The sequence below is a fragment of the Zerene cesonia genome, chromosome 20 (assembly GCF_012273895.1).
Source record: "Zerene cesonia ecotype Mississippi chromosome 20, Zerene_cesonia_1.1, whole genome shotgun sequence".
Lineage (NCBI taxonomy): Eukaryota > Metazoa > Arthropoda > Insecta > Lepidoptera > Pieridae > Zerene > Zerene cesonia.
In genome coordinates, this window is record NC_052121.1 from 5,233,484 (window position 1) to 5,253,483 (window position 20,000).

General features: G+C 36.8%; 1 protein-coding gene across 1 annotated transcript in view; it reads left to right on the plus strand.

The window, feature by feature from the left end:
* The window catches only part of LOC119835351, a 95,062-nt gene that overhangs the window by 47,330 nt on the left and 27,732 nt on the right, over positions 1 to 20,000 (plus strand). The window contains exons 54-89 of the mRNA XM_038360114.1: positions 309 to 1,247; positions 1,364 to 1,678; positions 2,109 to 2,417; positions 2,512 to 2,826; positions 3,631 to 3,951; positions 4,038 to 4,349; positions 4,427 to 4,756; positions 4,840 to 5,148; positions 5,225 to 5,527; positions 5,624 to 6,262; positions 6,348 to 6,659; positions 6,890 to 7,225; positions 7,301 to 7,906; positions 7,980 to 8,603; positions 8,679 to 8,987; positions 9,078 to 9,407; positions 9,743 to 10,042; positions 10,213 to 10,518; positions 10,594 to 11,232; positions 11,345 to 11,659; positions 11,738 to 12,064; positions 12,171 to 12,464; positions 12,545 to 12,850; positions 12,931 to 13,563; positions 13,930 to 14,250; positions 14,343 to 14,666; positions 14,882 to 15,184; positions 15,288 to 15,596; positions 15,828 to 16,454; positions 16,617 to 16,931; positions 17,024 to 17,353; positions 17,448 to 17,747; positions 17,831 to 18,136; positions 18,252 to 18,887; positions 18,967 to 19,596; positions 19,675 to 19,989. Coding sequence (XP_038216042.1) covers positions 309 to 1,247; positions 1,364 to 1,678; positions 2,109 to 2,417; positions 2,512 to 2,826; positions 3,631 to 3,951; positions 4,038 to 4,349; positions 4,427 to 4,756; positions 4,840 to 5,148; positions 5,225 to 5,527; positions 5,624 to 6,262; positions 6,348 to 6,659; positions 6,890 to 7,225; positions 7,301 to 7,906; positions 7,980 to 8,603; positions 8,679 to 8,987; positions 9,078 to 9,407; positions 9,743 to 10,042; positions 10,213 to 10,518; positions 10,594 to 11,232; positions 11,345 to 11,659; positions 11,738 to 12,064; positions 12,171 to 12,464; positions 12,545 to 12,850; positions 12,931 to 13,563; positions 13,930 to 14,250; positions 14,343 to 14,666; positions 14,882 to 15,184; positions 15,288 to 15,596; positions 15,828 to 16,454; positions 16,617 to 16,931; positions 17,024 to 17,353; positions 17,448 to 17,747; positions 17,831 to 18,136; positions 18,252 to 18,887; positions 18,967 to 19,596; positions 19,675 to 19,989 — 14,445 coding nt within the window. The remainder of the gene's footprint in view (positions 1 to 308; positions 1,248 to 1,363; positions 1,679 to 2,108; positions 2,418 to 2,511; positions 2,827 to 3,630; positions 3,952 to 4,037; positions 4,350 to 4,426; positions 4,757 to 4,839; positions 5,149 to 5,224; positions 5,528 to 5,623; positions 6,263 to 6,347; positions 6,660 to 6,889; positions 7,226 to 7,300; positions 7,907 to 7,979; positions 8,604 to 8,678; positions 8,988 to 9,077; positions 9,408 to 9,742; positions 10,043 to 10,212; positions 10,519 to 10,593; positions 11,233 to 11,344; positions 11,660 to 11,737; positions 12,065 to 12,170; positions 12,465 to 12,544; positions 12,851 to 12,930; positions 13,564 to 13,929; positions 14,251 to 14,342; positions 14,667 to 14,881; positions 15,185 to 15,287; positions 15,597 to 15,827; positions 16,455 to 16,616; positions 16,932 to 17,023; positions 17,354 to 17,447; positions 17,748 to 17,830; positions 18,137 to 18,251; positions 18,888 to 18,966; positions 19,597 to 19,674; positions 19,990 to 20,000) is intronic.

Consider the following 20,000-nt stretch of genomic DNA (forward strand, 5'->3'; position numbering starts at 1 on the left):
ATATATATATATTGAATTGCTCGTTTAAAGGTATAAGATATGTGTATGAAATTTCATGTGCATATTGGGTATGTCTGAGAATCGGGCAACATCTATTTTTCATACCCCTAAATGATAAGTGTAAGGTTGAACAGCGTTTGCTGTGTCAGTTAGTATATATATCTCATACAAAACCCTTTTTTGGACAATAGTAGGTTATGGTTTTATTTGTAGTTTTTTTATAGAAGCATTATAATCATCAACTTATTTAATAATCTAGGTTTAACAGATGATGTGTTGCATAAATTAAACAGATTTTTGTATTTCAGAAAAAGTTGTCAAACCATGTGATCCTTCGCCCTGTGGAATGAATGCTGTTTGCTCACAACGTGACGGCGCTGGAGCATGTTCTTGTTTAGAAGGTTATCAAGGAAATCCATATGAAGGTTGCAGGCCAGAATGTGTATTAAGTTCTGATTGCTCTGCAGATAAAGCTTGTATACGGAATAAGTGCGCAGATCCTTGCCCGGGTATTTGTGGAAACTTTGCTGAATGCACTGTTATAAACCATGTCCCCACGTGCGCTTGTGCTAAAGGATATTCGGGTAATCCATTCATACAATGTTCAAGAGAACAAATTGCACACGAAATAAAACCATGCCAGCCATCTCCATGTGGTCCAAACAGTGTTTGTAGAGAGAATGGTGGTTTAGCATCTTGTGAATGTTTACCAGATTATAAGGGCGCACCACCTGATTGCCGTCCTGAGTGTACAGTAAGTAGCGAATGTTCACCAGACCGCGCTTGTCATAAACTCAAATGTGCAGATCCATGTAGAGGAACTTGCGGAATAGGTGCACATTGCCAAGTTGTAAATCATAGTCCTTTATGTAGTTGTCCAGTTGGAACAACTGGTGATCCCTTCAGTCGATGTCGAGAAATTCAATTTACTGAAACTGAACTGCAGCCTATAGAACCATGTTCTCCAAATCCATGTGGACCATACAGTGAATGTCGAGCAATAAATGGAAATCCTTCGTGCTCCTGTACTGGTGGATACATAGGTGCGCCACCAAACTGTCATCCAGAATGTCTCGTCAATACAGATTGTCCGTCGCATCAAGCTTGTATAGCTGAAAAGTGTAGAAATCCCTGTGAAGGATCTTGTGGATTTAGAGCTGAATGCCGAGTTCAAGATCATATTCCTATATGTAGCTGCCCCACAAGATTTTCAGGAGATCCATTTATACAATGTGCTGAAGTGATTGGTAAGATTATCTTAAAATTCACATAAGCAATTACATAATAGTAATTTAGAGTATGGATCTCTTACTTATAATAAACTTAAAATGATAATAAATCGTGATTAATTGAATTCTTTCAGATGTGGTTCCAACACCGACACCAGATCCCTGTAATCCATCGCCATGTGGATCCAATACTATATGTGATAATGGATCTTGTTTGTGTGCTAAAGGATTCTTTGGCGATCCATACATTGGCTGTCGCCTAGAATGCTCAACAAATGGCGAATGCTCACCGACCAAAGCTTGCCAAGGAGGGAAATGTCTAGATCCTTGTCCAGGAGCTTGTGGTACTGGTGCTACATGTTCCGTCAATAATCACATACCATCATGCACATGTCCAGTCGGTACTTCGGGCGATCCATTTGCTTATTGCACCGAAATTGTTAAAGAAGGTAGGAACTCTGTTTGATTACATGCCCTTATTATTTTATTGGTAAAACTTAGTTTAGGTTTATGATTAAGATTACGTTTTTTTTTATTGACACATACACAGCTTCTTTTTCTTATTATATCTTTACTTTTAAGGAGTACATATTTATAATTTACAACTTTTTGTTAAGAATACATTATAAAATGGTCTGTGGGGTTTCGGCGCTGCATGCTGTATAACAGGCCACGGCTTAGTGCGGCAGCACAGGCTTTCGCCTATTTTTAATTCCTAAATTTTCATTGTATATGTTGTTTTTAAGCAACATATATATGTATGTATCCTTTTTAATGATAATCAATTTTCATTATTATTTTTATTCGTTGTCATATTCTTTTGTAATTAAAAAATGGTAGATTAATTTTGTATAGCTTTACATGATGTTTATTATACAGAAACACCACGATCGCCGTGCACTCCGTCACCATGTGGACCATACAGTGAGTGTAGTGTGAGTGCGAACGGTGCCGCAGCATGTTCCTGTCGAGCCGGTCACATCGGCTCCCCTCCTTCATGTCGTCCGGAATGTCTTGTTAGCTCGGAATGTAAATTACAAGAAGCTTGCATTGACCATCGATGTCGAAATCCATGTGAAGGTGCATGCGGTCGAGGTGCTCGGTGTCAAGTAATTGCGCATTCTCCGATTTGTACTTGTAATGATGGATTCTCCGGTGATCCGTTCACGTATTGCTCACCAGTCCCATGTAAGTTTCTATAGGTAGACGAAAAATCAAATGTTAATAATGTTATCATTTTTATAAAAAAGCAAAACTACGTTTCACGTATTCTCTCTTTCAGCCACCCCGCCGATACCAGTTGATCCTTGTGAGCCTACACCGTGCGGGCCAAATTCGATATGTATAAAAACAGGAGACATACCCGCTTGCAGTTGTCAACCTGGATTTATTGGTTCATCACCAAATTGCCGACCGGAATGTACAATCAGTGCAGAATGTCCCGCAGCACTTGCTTGTGTGGCTCAACGTTGTAAAGATCCCTGTACCCAAGCTTGCGGCCCTAACGCTGTTTGTTCAGTTGTGGATCATCGAGCAACCTGTGCTTGTGAACATGGTTTTCAAGGAGATCCATTCCAGGGTTGCGTTCCACCTAAAGGTATATTTGCAGTATTTTTAAAATTTTCTGTAACATATTACAATTATTTTCTATAGGAATGACTTGTGTCAACATTGTCAAAGTTAAAGGCAAATGTAGCAAGTGATAATACGAATTTTTTGAATCACACAGAATATTAAAATGTAAACGTGAGTGATTACATTTTTTGAAACAATGGATCTAGCTAGATAGTAAAAAAATGAGTCAATGACATCAAATATGCCTTAACCCTGCTGCTTTGCAAAGCGTTACAATATATGCCTTAAAATAAGTGCTTAAGTTGAAAAAATCATTTAAGGTTACGCGTGACACGGTATACTAATGTAAAAAATAAAACTGCATTGGCGTTTTTACTTAAAGGTGATTTGACTACCATGCCAGTCGAAAAGCTCGGTTAGGTAATTCCGCTAATGCATGTTTTATTAATGTGCTTTAATAATTAAATCGGTATTCACAAAGAAACGGTGTATAATGTGTTCCATAAATAATAATAAATTAATTAGATCGTTAAGTGCTTTCAGAGGGATGTAACAAAAATTTTGTAACATGTTCTTATTTGACATTAATATGCCTTGCTTATGAACGGAGCACGCGGAGATAACATAGCACTTACAGTAAGCTTAGGCCGTTTCCTCGAGCGGCCGCTTTGGACATACGGCTGGTTCGCAAAGCCGTCATCGGATTCATCACTTATTGTCGCCATGCCGGGATTAGCTTCGACTAACGCTTCGGATGAAGTAAGTGCTTCTACGGTAAATGGATGTGTTTGGTAAGTAAATACAATTCTTCTACTTAAAATTTCAGCCCCTTCAGCCGTTGAATATATAAATCCATGTGAGCCTACGCCTTGTGGGGCAAATGCAGAGTGTAAAGTACAAGGAAAAGCAGGATCATGTACATGTCTTCCTGACTACTTTGGCGATCCTTACCAAGGTTGCCGGCCGGAGTGTATTGCCGATTCTGATTGTTCGTTAACATTGGCTTGTATTCGTAATAAATGCATTGATCCATGTCCAGGAGTATGTGGCCTTAATGCGGATTGTTATGTTGCTAATCATAAACCAAACTGTAACTGTCATATAGGATTTACGGGTAATCCGCTGACGATGTGTTCACAAATACGCAGTAAGTAAATTTTAATGAATCGTCTGTTTATTGTTGTAAACATTATTTTCTCACTTGTCTGTTTTCTATATGCTTCTTTTTTTTAGCTCAGGATGTGATGAGGAATGTTTGTAATCCATCACCATGTGGGTTGAATGCAGTTTGTAAAGTCGTCAATAATCAACCAGTGTGTTCCTGTTTGAGTAACTATATGGGAAATCCACCAAATTGTAAACCTGAATGTATTGTTAATTCAGATTGTAAAACAAACAGAGCTTGCATAAATAATAGATGCATAAATCCATGCCCTAAACCATGTGGATTTAACTCTGATTGTAAGGTAATAAACCATAGCCCTGTATGCTCATGTCGGCAAGGCTATTCTGGGGACCCTTTCATAGGGTGTCATGCAAAATTACGTAAGTACATAATTTGAATTATCTCGTTAGCTTATTTTTATAGCTTACTTATCTGACTCAAATAATTCATCTTTTAGAAGTTGATTTCGCCGTGACAGAACTTATGGATCCATGCTTTTCATCGCCATGTGGTCTATACGCAGAGTGCCGTAACATCAATGGTTTACCATCATGTTCATGTTTAGCTTCATATATTGGATCACCGCCATTTTGTAAACCTGAGTGTGTAATTCACTCAGATTGTCCTAGTGATAAAGCTTGCATATCAGAGAAATGTCGCAACCCATGTGAGGGGTCTTGTGGCCTTTATGCAAATTGCTTCGTAAACAATCATATTGCCGTTTGCTTATGTCCAGAAGGATTTACGGGCGATCCGTTTAGAGGGTGTAAACCTCACTTAATTGAAGGTAAGTAAACAATATAAGAATCAAATTATTTTAACAATCACTTTTTGTACCTTGCAATTAAAACAAATAATGTTTATTTTCAGATGTTGTCGTTCCTACTCCGAGTGACCCTTGTCATCCAAACCCTTGTGGGGCGAATTCAAACTGTGTCAATGGAGTTTGCTCATGCCTTGCAGATTACCATGGTGATCCATATTTTGGATGCCGACCTGAGTGTGTATTTAATTCAGACTGTCCGCGTGATAAAGGTTGTCAACGTAATAAATGTGTTGATCCATGCATAGGAACTTGTGGTCAAAATGCTATCTGTAAAGTAAATAATCATATTCCGATGTGTTCCTGTCCACGTGGAATGAGTGGGAATGCCTTTATCGAATGTCGGACCATGCCTGGTGAGATTTCTTTCTTCGAATAAATATAGTAAGTACAATAAATAAATATATTTCTAAAATGAGTTTCTTTTTGCAGTAACTAATCAAAACCCCTGTAATCCATCACCTTGTGGACCAAACAGTCAATGTCAACAGTCCCACGGCCAAGCTGTGTGTTCTTGCCTCCCAGGTTATCGTGGAAGCCCTCCTAATTGCAGACCTGAATGCGTTGTAAGCTTAGAATGCCCTCTAAACGCAGCTTGTCAAAATCAAAAGTGTATAAATCCTTGTGAAGGCGCTTGTGGTATAGCAGCAGTGTGTGATGTAATAAGTCATAATCCTATCTGTACATGTCCGCCTTCTTTCTCCGGAGATCCATTCATAAAATGTGACCTTGTTGGTAAGTATATATTATTGTGTTCGTTGTAAGAAATTGTTGTGTTCGTCTTGTTTCAATTGTATTTGTATGCCTTCAATGACGTTAATATTTTTTCAGTTCGAGAGCCAATACAAATAAATCCATGTGAACCAACACCCTGCGGACCTCACTCAACTTGTAGAAACGCGAACGATAGCCCAGTTTGTGCATGCCTTAGTGGTTATCAGGGTACTCCACCTAATTGTAGACCAGAATGTATCAGTAATAGCGAATGTAACTATAACTTGGCTTGTATTAACCAAAAATGTTCAGACCCCTGTGTTGGCAGTTGCGGAATAAATGCAGAATGTAGAGTAGTCAGTCATTCTCCAATGTGTCTTTGTCAAGCTGGTTATACAGGAGATCCATTTTCACACTGTAGTTTGGAAATAGTATCACGACCAAGTGAGGTTTTGTATCCATGTAGCCCAAATCCTTGCGGAGCAAATGCTATATGTCGCGAACAGAATGGTATAGGTGCTTGTCAGTGCGTAAGCGACTACACGGGTAATCCATATGAAGGATGTCGACCAGAGTGTGTGGTTGATTCTGATTGCCCCCTAAATAAAGCTTGCTCAGGAATGAAATGTATAGACCCATGCCCAGGAACGTGTGGTGTAAATGCTTTCTGTCAAGTAAACAATCATTTGCCAATTTGCATTTGTCAGTCGGGTTATACAGGAAATCCATTTAGCCACTGTAATATACTCCAAGAACGTAAGTATTGACTCTAGTACGTATCTTTTTTAATATTCTATATCTAGCTGGTGTCTTTATATTTTGTAACTTTTTTTTATTTTAGCGCAAATTTTGGAAAAAGATCCATGCAATCCTAGTCCATGTGGTGCTAATAGTCAATGTAAAGAAGTAAACGGCCAAGCTACGTGCTCATGTTTGCCCTTATTCGTTGGATCACCACCGTACTGTCGCCCTGAATGTGTAGTAAGCTCAGAATGTCCATCTAATTTAGCCTGCATCGACCAAAAATGTTCTGATCCTTGTCTTAGTAGCTGTGGTGAAAGTGCAAATTGTAATGTGATAAACCATAGTCCAATTTGTGTTTGTAAGCAAGGATTAACTGGAAATCCATTTACAAGATGTTATCCTATGATAAGTAAGTTGTTGCTTACTAACTATATAATTTTTTTCTATAAATATATCTTTCTTTCGTGCGCAATAAAATAGTTACTGTCTCAATAATGTGATTTAAAGATATCAGAAAACAACAAACAACAAACGTTCTACATAATATGATATTTAAGATTGACATAACTTAATTCCAGGTAGTTTAATAAATAGTAATTATATTATTGCAATTTCCTTACATTTTCTTAAAACTTTCAGTATCTTCTCAGCCAGATAATCCAATTAGTGTCGATCCGTGTTCATCAGCACCATGCGGCTTATATGCCACATGCCGTAATATTGGGGGAGCACCCTCATGTGCATGTGAAACAAACTACATCGGTACTCCACCAAATTGCAGACCAGAATGTACAATTAATTCAGAATGTCCAAGCAATCAAGCATGTATCAATGAAAAATGTCAAGATCCATGTCTGGGCGCTTGCGGGTTCAATGCACAATGTTCTGTATTCAACCATATCGCTCAGTGTAGGTGTTTGGATCAATACACGGGAGACGCATTTGTACAATGCTATATTGAAATTCAAAAAGACGGTATGTAAAAAGAGGTCATTGTATTTATATCATATTTTCTCTAAACAGTATTTAAAATGTTCTTTTAACTTACAGAACTGCCAGAATTTGATGCATGCAATCCTAATCCATGTGGGCCAAACGCTGATTGTAATGACGGAAAATGCACTTGTGTACTTGAATATCAGGGTGATCCATACTTTGGATGCAGACCAGAATGTCTTACAAGTAGTGATTGTCCTCAGAATAAGGCATGTTTCAAAAAAAAATGTGTTAATCCTTGTGAAAATACATGTGGACGTCAAGCTATATGTAATGTCATTAATCATGTTCCAATGTGTTCGTGTTTACCAAACCATTCCGGTAATGCATTTGTTGAATGTAGACCTATAGCAACGATTGAAAATATAAACCCCTGTAACCCATCGCCTTGTGGTCCTAATAGTCAATGTCGTGAAGTAAGTGGACAAGCAATTTGCACATGTTTACCTGGATATAAGGATGCACCTCCAACTTGTAGACCTGAATGTGTAACCAGCGCTGAGTGTGCTCTTAATAAAGCTTGTTCGGGTCAAAAATGTATCGACCCATGCAAAGGAAATTGTGGAGTTGGGGCAATATGTCAAGTGATTAATCATAACCCTATATGTTCATGTCCATCAGGTTTTACTGGTGATCCATTTAGTAGATGTTTACTGAAGGGTAAGCTTTAAATCAATTAATTATAAATAAATTTAGTGTTAAAAATGAAATAATTATGCTCTGTTTTTTTTAGATTTCGAGGAACCCCTTTATGTTAACCCATGTCATCCTTCTCCATGTGGACCCAATGCAGAATGCAAAGAAATAAATGGATCACCGTCATGTGCGTGCCGTGATGAGTACACAGGAACTCCACCAAATTGCAGACCCGAATGCATTTCTAATTCAGAATGTCCTAACGAACTCGCATGTATAAATGAAAAATGTAAAGATCCTTGTCCTGGATCCTGTGGTACAGGTGCTGAATGCAAAGTTGTAAGCCATGCTCCTCAATGTTACTGTCCAGACGGTTTTACTGGTGACGCATTTATATCATGTAATTTGATTGACATTCCCCTTACACCATGTTCACCATCACCGTGTGGTCCTAACGCTATATGTAAAGAACTTAGGGGAGCAGGAGCATGTGTATGTTTACCAGAATACATTGGAAATCCATATGAAGGATGTCGCCCTGAATGTGTTATTAATTCTGACTGTGCTATAAACTTAGCTTGCATTCAAAACAAGTGTAAAAATCCTTGTACGAATATTTGCGGACTAAATGCAATTTGTCATGTTATTAACCATACTCCTAAATGCGAATGTTTGCCTGGTTTTATTGGAAGTCCATATCAAGAATGCATAGTGAAACATGGTTCGTAAAAGTATATTTATATCACATTTATTATTACAAGTTAGTAGAAAGACATTACATTATTATTATTTTCAGAAGATGAATTATTCCAAAAGGATCCTTGTTCACCATCGCCGTGTGGTCCTAACAGTATTTGCAAAGTATCAAATAATCAAGCTGTGTGTACTTGTAAAATAAATTATTTGGGTACACCCCCGTCCTGTAGACCAGAATGTCTCATAAGTTCAGAATGTCCACAACATCAAGCCTGTATTAATGAGAGATGCAGGGATCCATGTGTAGGTGTATGTGGAATTAACGCCGAATGCAAAGTGATAAACCATAGTCCAATATGTTCATGTGCAACCCAATCCACAGGAGATCCATTTATTAGATGTTATAGAGGTGAACGAATATATATTTTTCCCGAATATGTATATTGATTTTCATCATAAATTAATTAATGAAATAAATATATATGTCTATTTTTCACAGTTGAAGCAGAAGCTGTTGTAGTACCCACAAATCCATGCGTGCCATCACCCTGTGGACCATTCTCGCAATGCCGTGATGTGAATGGTTTACCATCATGCTCTTGTTTGCCACAATATATAGGCAGCCCACCAAATTGTAGACCTGAATGTACAATTAATACGGATTGTGTCAGTGACAAAGCATGTATTAATGAAAAATGTGTAGACCCGTGCCCTGGTTCCTGCGGTTTAAATGCGGAATGTCGAGTGCAAAATCATATATCCATTTGTACATGTATTGAGGGCTATATTGGGGATCCATTTCAAAGTTGTTCTATAAAACCACACAGAGGTACTTTTAATGTTAACAATATTTCATAATTCATTTAAATTTCTTTTAGTGCCACTGCTATTCGTAGAATTTTTATTATATTAACTTTTTCCAAAAAAAACAGTAGTAAGAATCGTAAGTATCAAACCTGATTCTACGAAACAGCAGTTCAATGAAAATTATTCATTACATTAAAATTTAGGCCGTTGCAACTTAAAATTACAAATTACATTTAATATAACATTGTGCAAATAATATTATTTTTCTACTTAAAATTTTAATGAAAATGTATTAAAACTTAACTTTAAACAATGTTTATTAAGTTCAAGGTAATCTTACATTAATTTAATTTTTAGATGTAACATTACAAGATCCATGCAATCCCTCCCCATGTGGAATGAATGCAATGTGTAATAACGGTATTTGCACGTGTCTTCCTGAATATAATGGTGATCCATACTTTGGTTGTCGTCCCGAATGTACAATAAGCTCAGAGTGTAGTATGAACAAGGCTTGCGTAAAGAACAAGTGTGTAAATCCTTGCAATAATACGTGCGGTTTAAATGCTATTTGTGATGTTATTAAACATATGGCCATATGTACTTGTCCACCTAAAATGTCTGGGAATGCATTTTTGCGATGTTCTCCAATCCAAGGTACGTTGCTTAATATTAAAGTAATTGAATAATCTCTTTTTTTGTTCTTGTTTTGTTTATATTAAAATTTACAGTAATAGCTTTAATAAATTAATCGCAAACGAATGTTGAATTATTTGTATTGTGAAATTTCTAAAATCAATTTATTAATTTAAATTTTTACTTTGCAGATACTTTGGTCACAAATCCATGTCGACCAAATCCGTGCGGTCCATATAGTCGTTGCTCAGAACGTAATCAACAAGCAATATGCTCTTGTATGCCTGGATATCACGGGGCGCCACCTTCCTGTCGCCCAGAATGTGTTTCTAGTTCGGACTGCACCTTAGATAAAGCTTGTAGCAATCAAAAATGTATAAATCCATGTGTAGGAGCATGTGGAGTAGAAGCTAAGTGCCAAGTTATAAATCATAATCCTATTTGTACATGCCCGCCTACATACACTGGAGATCCATTTACGCGATGCATTAATATACGTAAGTTGTTTTCCTTTGCATGTACAATATATAATTTCTTTAACTTATTATGAATAACATTTGTATATTTCGCAGCATTATCGGAACCAACTATCGCAGTAAATCCTTGTCAACCATCACCCTGTGGCCCCAACTCAATCTGCCAAGAATCAGCGACTGGAACAGCTACATGTCAATGTCTACCAGACTTTTTAGGTGCTCCACCAAATTGTCGTCCGGAGTGTATTTCCAACAGTGAATGCACTTCGTCGTTAGCTTGTATTAATAGAAAATGTCTAAATCCATGTAACGAAGCATGTGGTACCAATGCTGAGTGTCGTGTGGTTAGTCATACAGCAATTTGTATTTGTCCTGAAGGATATAAGGGCGACCCATCTGTGCAGTGTATTTTAAATGCACTTTCTGTAATTGAACAATCCAATCCATGTTCACCATCTCCCTGCGGACCAAATGCTGAATGTATTGAACGAGGTACTACAGGAGCGTGTGTGTGCCTGAAAGGATACTTCGGTGATCCTTATGAAGGATGTCGACCAGAGTGTATTGTAAATTCAGATTGTCCGAGTAATAAAGCATGTTCGAGAAATAAATGCGTAGACCCATGTCCTGGTACTTGTGCTATAAATGCAGAATGTCAAGTTGTTAATCACTCCCCATTATGCACTTGTCCATCACAATTTTCGGGCGATCCATTCCAGCATTGCGCACTTTTACGTAAGTAAATTAAATTATTTTATAGTCAACCTTTCTATGAGACATACACATTTTACAACTTGTGAAGAATTCTTTGTAATCTTATTCTATGTTTCTTCATTTTATTCTTTAGAACTTGAAGAAGTGAAAGCAGATCCATGTAATCCATCACCATGCGGACCTAATAGTCAATGTAGAATATCAAATGGTCAGAGTGTTTGTTCGTGTCTGCCTGAATATTTTGGATCTCCCCCAAACTGCCGCCCGGAATGTGTTCTAAATTCAGAGTGTCCCACCGATAAGGCGTGTAAAAATTATAAATGTCATACATCGTGTCCTGGACCCTGTGGTCAAAATGCAAATTGTAAGATGATTAATCATAGTCCAATCTGTACATGTTTACCATTATATACAGGAGATCCTTTTTCGACCTGTTATAAAATTATCGGTAAGTTTATTTATAAAAGTAGATTTATTTATGTCATCTTATTGATTTTTGCTTATTTAATTATTTTTTATACTCCAGTTGCATTAGAAGTTCAGCCAAAAGTCGATCCCTGTATTCCATCACCATGTGGTCCAAATTCACAATGTAGAAATTTGAACGGCCTGCCTTCCTGTTCATGCTTACCTAAATACGAAGGAAGCCCACCTAATTGCAGATCAGAATGTATAATAAATGAAGACTGTGCTAGCAACCTGGCTTGCATTAATCAAAAGTGTAAAGATCCATGCCCTGGGTCTTGCGGAATAAACGCTAAATGTTTTGTGAGAAACCATGTATCAATATGTAACTGTGAAGAAGGCTTTACCGGAAATGCATTTACACAATGTATTCCTATACCACATAACGGTATGCAAAACTTATAAATCACTCTCTTGTACTTTTATTTTCCGTATTTTATATTAAATTGCACATAAAATTAATAAAATGATTATTATAATATTTCATTTTACAGTTGAAATTGATTTATGTAACCCATCCCCATGTGGAACAAACGCGGTGTGTATTGATGGAAAATGCAGTTGTCTTGCTGAATTCCATGGTGATCCATATATTGGTTGTCGACCTGAATGTACACTTAGCACTGACTGTGCACGTGATAAAGCTTGCATCAAAAATAAATGCCAAGATCCTTGCCCTGGAACATGCGGTTCAAATGCTAAATGTAATGTTATTAATCATGTACCTATGTGTAGTTGCCCAGATAGAATGCAAGGAAATGCATTTATCGAATGTTATCTCTTATCAGGTGAGTACATAAAGAGTTCTAGTTTAGACCATTAACATTATATTTTAAAGATAAACTATTGATGTGATTTCTTTTTTTAGAACCAATAAATATCAATCCATGTCATCCATCTCCATGTGGTCCCAATAGCCAATGCAGAGTAGCCAATAGTCAACCCGTATGTTCTTGTGCTCCAAATTTCATTGGAAGTCCACCCACCTGTCGGCCAGAATGTACAATTAGTGCAGAGTGTCCACTAGATCAAGCATGCACTAATCAACGATGTGTAAATCCATGTATTGGCGCTTGTGGAATTACAGCTCAGTGCAAAGTAGTAAACCATAATCCAATATGTACTTGCCCAGACGCTTACTCTGGAGACCCATTCACACGCTGTTATAAGCTTCGTACGTATTATTCCTCTTCAGTGCATTTTATTTAATTGGATATGTTTTTTTATGAAACTAAATAGTTGTGTTTATTCTAGCTGAAAAAACGCCAATTTCCGATAATTTGTGTTCTCCGTCACCATGTGGACCAAATTCAATATGTAAAATTATAAATGATGTTCCATCATGTACCTGTTTAGAAAATTATCAAGGCCAACCACCATATTGCAGGCCAGAATGTACAAGTAATGAAGAATGCTCTGTACAAATGGCTTGTGTTAATATGAAATGCATTGATCCATGTGAAGGTGCATGTGGAATTAACGCAGAGTGTAAGGTCATCAGCCATTCACCGAACTGTATGTGTACGTATGGATATACAGGAGATCCTTTTTTCAATTGCGTAATAGAACCACTACGAGAGCAAATAAATTCCAATCCATGCACACCATCACCATGTGGATTTAATGCTATATGCAAAGAAAAGAATAATGCTGGATCATGTACTTGTATTGAGAGCTATATTGGAAATCCTTACGAAGGTTGTAGACCAGAATGTGTAGTGAATACGGACTGTCCAAACGACAAGGCTTGCACAAATAATAAGTGCGTTGATCCGTGTCCAGGAAGTTGTGGGTCGAATGCGTTATGTCAAGTTGTTAATCATGCGTCTTTATGCACATGTATCAATGGCTATACAGGAGATCCTTTCAGAAATTGTGTTTATCAAGGTTAGAAATAAAATAGTTGTTATAATTTAAATTTAAACTTAAATTTAGATTTAAACTAAACCATAATATGCTTCATCAGCCTAAAATGTAAATGATTTTTTTTTATTTCTATTAATTATTATTATTATTTTATTTTACGTTACTTTTAATCATAAATTGTAAAATGAAATTACAAATATTATGTATTTGAAGTTAAAGGAAGTCACTGTCTTCTGAGATACAGGTAATAACCTAGTTCAGAAGGCAGAGCATCATTGTGAATGTAATATTTGTCCTTGCTAATAAATAAATAAGTAAATTAATTTAAACTTATTTAATTTATATATGTGATAATAAATATGAAATGTTGATTTTATTTGTTTTTAGAAGCGGCACCGCCATTATTACCCACTGATGTTTGTTATCCAACACCGTGTGGGCCAAATAGCCAATGCAAAGTTATAAACAATCAAGCTATTTGTTCGTGCTTAAAGGAATATGTTGGAATTCCTCCAAACTGTCGACCTGAATGCGTTGCTAATTCAGAATGTTCTCGAGAACATGCTTGCATAAACAATAAATGTGTTAATCCATGCGACAACGCATGCGGTATCAATTCCAACTGCAAAGTAATAAATCACAGTCCCATATGTTCATGTAAACATTCTTATGTAGGAGACCCCTTCACAATTTGCAGTCTATCTCCTGGTAAGTAAAAAATTGCATTATATTAATTTATATTTCATTTATATTAATTAATATTAGAGAATATGATCATGAATCATATTATTTGTTTTCAGTTTCCTCGCCTCCAGAACCCATTGATCCTTGTATACCATCACCTTGTGGACCTAATTCTGAATGTCGTAGCATTGGATCTTCACCATCATGTTCTTGTATGCCAGAATTTATCGGTAGTCCACCCAATTGTAGACCCGAATGCACAATACACGCTGACTGTCCTAGTGACCGGGCGTGTATTAACTCTAAATGTCAAGATCCTTGTTTAGGATCCTGTGGATTGTCTGCGTCATGTCATGTTCTTAATCACATTCCCATTTGTTCTTGCCTGACGGGTTTCATTGGTGATCCGTTTACAAGCTGTAGACCGCAACCATTACAAGGTAAATTTTTATCTGTTGAGCGAGAAATAAAACATAAAACTTTTTTTACATTCGTTAGATTTGGAGCAGTTTAATATATGTTATTATACATATCCTCTTGAATTACTCTATCTATTTAAAAAAAATATCAAAATCTGTTGTGTAGTTTTAAAGCTAGTTAATTATTATTTACTCAAATCATTTCAAATCGAAAAAACTTCTATTCTTTTACTTAGTTGAAGCAACGGTGACTGATGCCTGCACAAATGTTCGATGTGGATCAAATGCAGAGTGTATAAATGGCTATTGTCAGTGTTCAAAAGACTATCATGGAGACCCTTACTTTAACTGCAGACCAGAGTGCGTATTTAGCACTGATTGCGAACAAAACAAGGCATGTAGCCAAAAGAAATGTATTGACCCATGTATAAACGCATGTGGCCAGAACGCAAATTGTCAAGTCGTTAATCATATTCCAATGTGTAGTTGTAGCCCTGGATATACTGGAAATGCATTTATTGCATGTAATCAAATGAAAGGTAGGTTATATAAGTTTAAAGTTTGTTAGATTTTTTTATATTTACTTGACTGTAATTATTCAATATTAAAAATCATTAATAAACGCCTGCATATTTCTTTCAGTTCAACCAATTGAAAATCCTTGCAACACAGCCATATGCGGACCTAATAGTCAATGCAGAGTTGTAAACAACCAAGCTGTTTGTTCATGTTTACCTACATACTTGGGTGTACCACCAGCGTGTAGACCAGAATGTATAGGAAACGCTGAGTGTCCTTTGGAAAAGGCTTGTATGAATCAAAAATGTATCAACCCATGTTTTGGAGCTTGTGGAGTTAAAGCAACATGTGAAGTTGTTAACCATAATCCTGTCTGTGCTTGCCAGGAAAAATACACAGGCGATCCATTCGTAGAGTGTCACCTTACTCTGAGTAAGTAATAAGTTTTATGATATTACATTAACTCAGTTCAATTAATATATTTATAAAATAATGGGGTAGTTGTATTCGTTTATAAAAATAATATGATAACTGGAAGAAATTGCTCTAAAGCGATAAGACCGCTTATTGTACTTAGTTTTAAGCTTTTTACCTGTTTGTTTGTTTTTTTCTCTCCCTTTAAATAAGTGCAATAAAGAATAAATAAAAAAATATCTTTCGCAGATACACCTCAAGAGGTTATTGCTCCATGCCAACCCTCACCATGTGGTCCAAATGCAATTTGCCAGGAAAACAATGGCATTCCTTCTTGTAGTTGTTTGCCAGAATTTAAAGGAGAGCCACCATATTGCAGACCAGAATGTATAAGTAACAGTGAATGTTCACCCCATTTAGCTTGTATGAATCAAAAATGTAAAGATCCATGCATACAGGTTTGTGGAGAAAATGCCGAATGTCATGTGGTAAGCCACTCCGCTATGTGTGTCTGTCCACAAGGATATGCTGGAGATCCATTTACGAGATGTTCTGTCCATACTACTGTAGAAATTTTAACACCATGTTTCCCGTCACCATGCGGACCAAACGCAGCATGTAGAGAACAAAATAATATAGGGTCCTGCACGTGCAATGAGGGCTACTTTGGCGATCCATATGAAGGATGTCGTCCAGAATGTGTTCGTGATTCTGATTGTGCTGAGAACCGGGCCTGTGTAGGCAATAAATGCCAAGATCCTTGTCCTGGTTCTTGTGGAATAAATGCAGAATGCTTAACAATAAACCACTTACCTACATGTATCTGTGCAAATGGTTACACGGGTGATCCAAGGCGGCGATGTAATATTATACAACGTAAGATATATTGCTTAGTTATAATTATCTATTAAAACATAATAAAATTTCGCTTTTTCTAGTTTATTGTTCCATATAATAACGTATCGATGCTACAACAATCATATGATGCCTATTTATATTCTGGTAAAAGAAAAATAAAATTATATTATTTTATTTCAGCTCTATCTGTACAGACCACTAATGTATGTCAGCCTAGTCCTTGCGGTCCATACAGTCAGTGTAAGAATAGTAATAATCAGGCAATATGTAGTTGTTTGCCTAACTATATTGGCGAACCACCCGAATGCCGACCAGAATGTATATATAATTCTGATTGTTCTGAAGATAAATCTTGTGTTAATCAGAAATGTATTGACCCATGCCCCAAGACATGTGGCCTGAAAGCTGAATGCCGTGTGATTCACCATAATCCTATTTGTAGTTGCCAATCAGGTTTTACTGGTGATCCATTTACTAGATGTTATAAAAAAACAGGTATTATAATATCATATTTAAGCCATATTATAATATCATATGTAAGCTAGATTGGAAGTTATTTAATTTTGTTTTTTTTTTATTTATTTCAGTGCCATTGCCACAGTTAGATGAAATCAAAGATCCGTGCCTTCCTTCACCATGTGGCGCGAATGCAAATTGTCAGGTCGTGCATGGTCAGGCTTCATGTTCTTGTACCACAGGATACATAGGTAGTCCGCCTAACTGCCGGCCAGAATGTGTTTCTAATGAAGATTGTATTAGTTCTCTTGCCTGTATAAATGAAAAATGTAGAGATCCCTGTCCCGGTTCCTGTGGTTCTAATGCACAGTGTATGGTCATTAAACATTTATCTATATGTACATGTTTAGAAGGATATAAAGGTGATCCATTTACAAGATGCGAATTGCAGCCTTTGCGAGGTAAAGATACAAAGATTCTTTGTAAATTTAATTATTTACCGCGTAAAAAATTGTTGTAGTTTATGTTTACCACACTTATTATAATATATTTCAGAACCGGTCGAAGCCGATTTATGTAACCCATCACCATGTGGATCCAATGCAATATGTGACAATGGAGAGTGTTCATGTCTTCCTGATTATCATGGTGACCCGTACATCAGTTGTAGACCTGAATGTACAACAAGTGCTGATTGCCAAAGACAACAAATATGCCTCAATAAAAAATGTCACAATCCTTGTCCGGATACTTGTGGCCTTAACGCCATTTGTGAAGTTATCAACCATATTCCAATGTGCAGTTGTCCGACAGGATTTACGGGCAATGCTTTTGTTTCTTGTAATGCTATTCAAGGTAAACAATTTATTTTATAATGTAAGCATATCCAAATATAAACTTTATTGAAAAAATTGTTAATAATGTGAATATTTTTTCAGCCCTCACACCTTCGAACCCGTGCTATCCAAGTCCCTGTGGACCAAACAGCCAGTGTCGTGAAATAAACAAAGTTGCCGTTTGTTCGTGCATACCAAGCTATTTAGGAAACCCTCCAACATGCAGACCAGAATGTACAACTAGTGCTGAATGCCCATTGAACAAAGCTTGCAATAATCACAAATGTATTAATCCTTGTGTAGGTTCATGCGGACTCAACGCTTTGTGTGATGTAATTAATCATAATCCAATATGTACGTGTCCAAATGATTTCATTGGAGATCCATTCAGCAGATGTGTTCCGAAACGTTAGTACCCTTTTATATAAATTAAGGATGGTTTTTTTGATATTTTATATTTCTTCACTTAAAATTTAAAGAAATAATACAGAATGATTATAATTATTGTGCCTTTTTGTTTCAGCACTCGAAACACGTCCACAAACTGATCCTTGTACTCCTTCGCCTTGTGGACCAAATTCGATCTGTCAGAAAGGACAAGAATCTCCTTCATGTTCCTGTATGCCGAATTTCATTGGATCTCCACCAAATTGTCGCCCTGAATGTACAAGTAACAGCGAATGTCCAAATAATATGGCATGCATAAATAATAAATGCAATGATCCATGTTCGGGTGCTTGCGGTACATCTGCTGAATGTCGTGTTGTGAGCCATACACCAAACTGTATGTGTCCCCAAGGATATGTTGGTGATCCATTCGTTTCTTGTGAAATTAACAGCGTTCAAGCCATAGAACAACTATCACCATGTTCTCCTTCTCCGTGTGGCACTAACGCTATTTGCAAGCAACGCAATAATGTTGGCTCTTGTATTTGCTTGTCGGGCTACTTTGGAAATCCTTACGAAGGTTGTCGACCAGAGTGTATAGTTAACACGGATTGCCCGTCCGATAAAGTTTGTCAGCAAAATAAATGCCAAGATCCATGCCCTGGAACTTGTGGTATAAATGCACAATGCCATGCTGTCAACCATGCTCCAATATGCACTTGTAACCTTGGTTACACAGGAGATCCGTTTAAAAATTGTATTTACAAACAAGGTAATTATTTTTTCTCTTTTTATGATAATTTTTTTTATAAATCTTTATTTTTATGTATTTTTCTCCTTTTTGTTTTCAGAAATTGAAATAACTACGGATCCATGCTCTCCTTCTCCTTGTGGTCCAAATAGTATTTGTAAATACAAAAATGATCAAGTTATATGCAGTTGTATTCCCGAATACAAAGGTTCTCCTCCTAATTGTAGACCAGAATGTGTCGTCAGCGCTGAATGTCCTTCTGATAAAGCGTGTGTAATGCAGAAATGTACTGATCCTTGTATTGGTCAGTGTGGTCAAAACACTAAATGTCGCAGTATAAACCATAGTCCGATATGTTCCTGCAAAGACCAATATACCGGTGATCCATTTAGCCGATGTTACCCAATTATTTTTAAGGATATTGAAGAACCTTCAAAAAATCCATGCTTACCATCGCCATGTGGACCATTTAGTCAGTGCTTAGAAATAGGAAACATACCTACATGTACATGTTTACCAGATTTTATAGGTGCCCCACCTAATTGTAGACCAGAGTGTGTGATAAATTCTGACTGTTCCAGCAACTTAGCCTGTATTAATCAGAAATGTAAAGATCCATGTCCTGGGTCATGTGGTATAAATGCACAATGTATAGTAAAAAATCACACTCCTATTTGTAGTTGCCTTGTGAATTTCGTTGGAGACTCGTTTACTGAATGTAAACCACAAGGTACATTTTATTCTAGATATTTTTATTGAAATATTACACTAATTTAATTTAATATTGTATAAAAAATTTCATGATCAGTTGCAGACGTAATAGAAGAAACGACAGATCCTTGTAACCCCTCACCATGTGGGCCAAACGCCATCTGTGATAATGGTGAATGTTCATGTTTGCCCGACTACTACGGGGATCCTTTCTTCGAATGTCGTCCAGAATGTACGCTTAGTTCTGATTGTGATAGAAATAGAGCATGTTATAAAAATAAATGTGTGGATCCTTGTAAGGCGCAAGTTTGTGCGGCGAATGCTATTTGTGAAGTCATTAACCATGTACCAATGTGCAGATGTCCCCAAAATATGATTGGAAATGCTTTCATACAATGCTCAAACATTGAAAGTAAGTTCAAT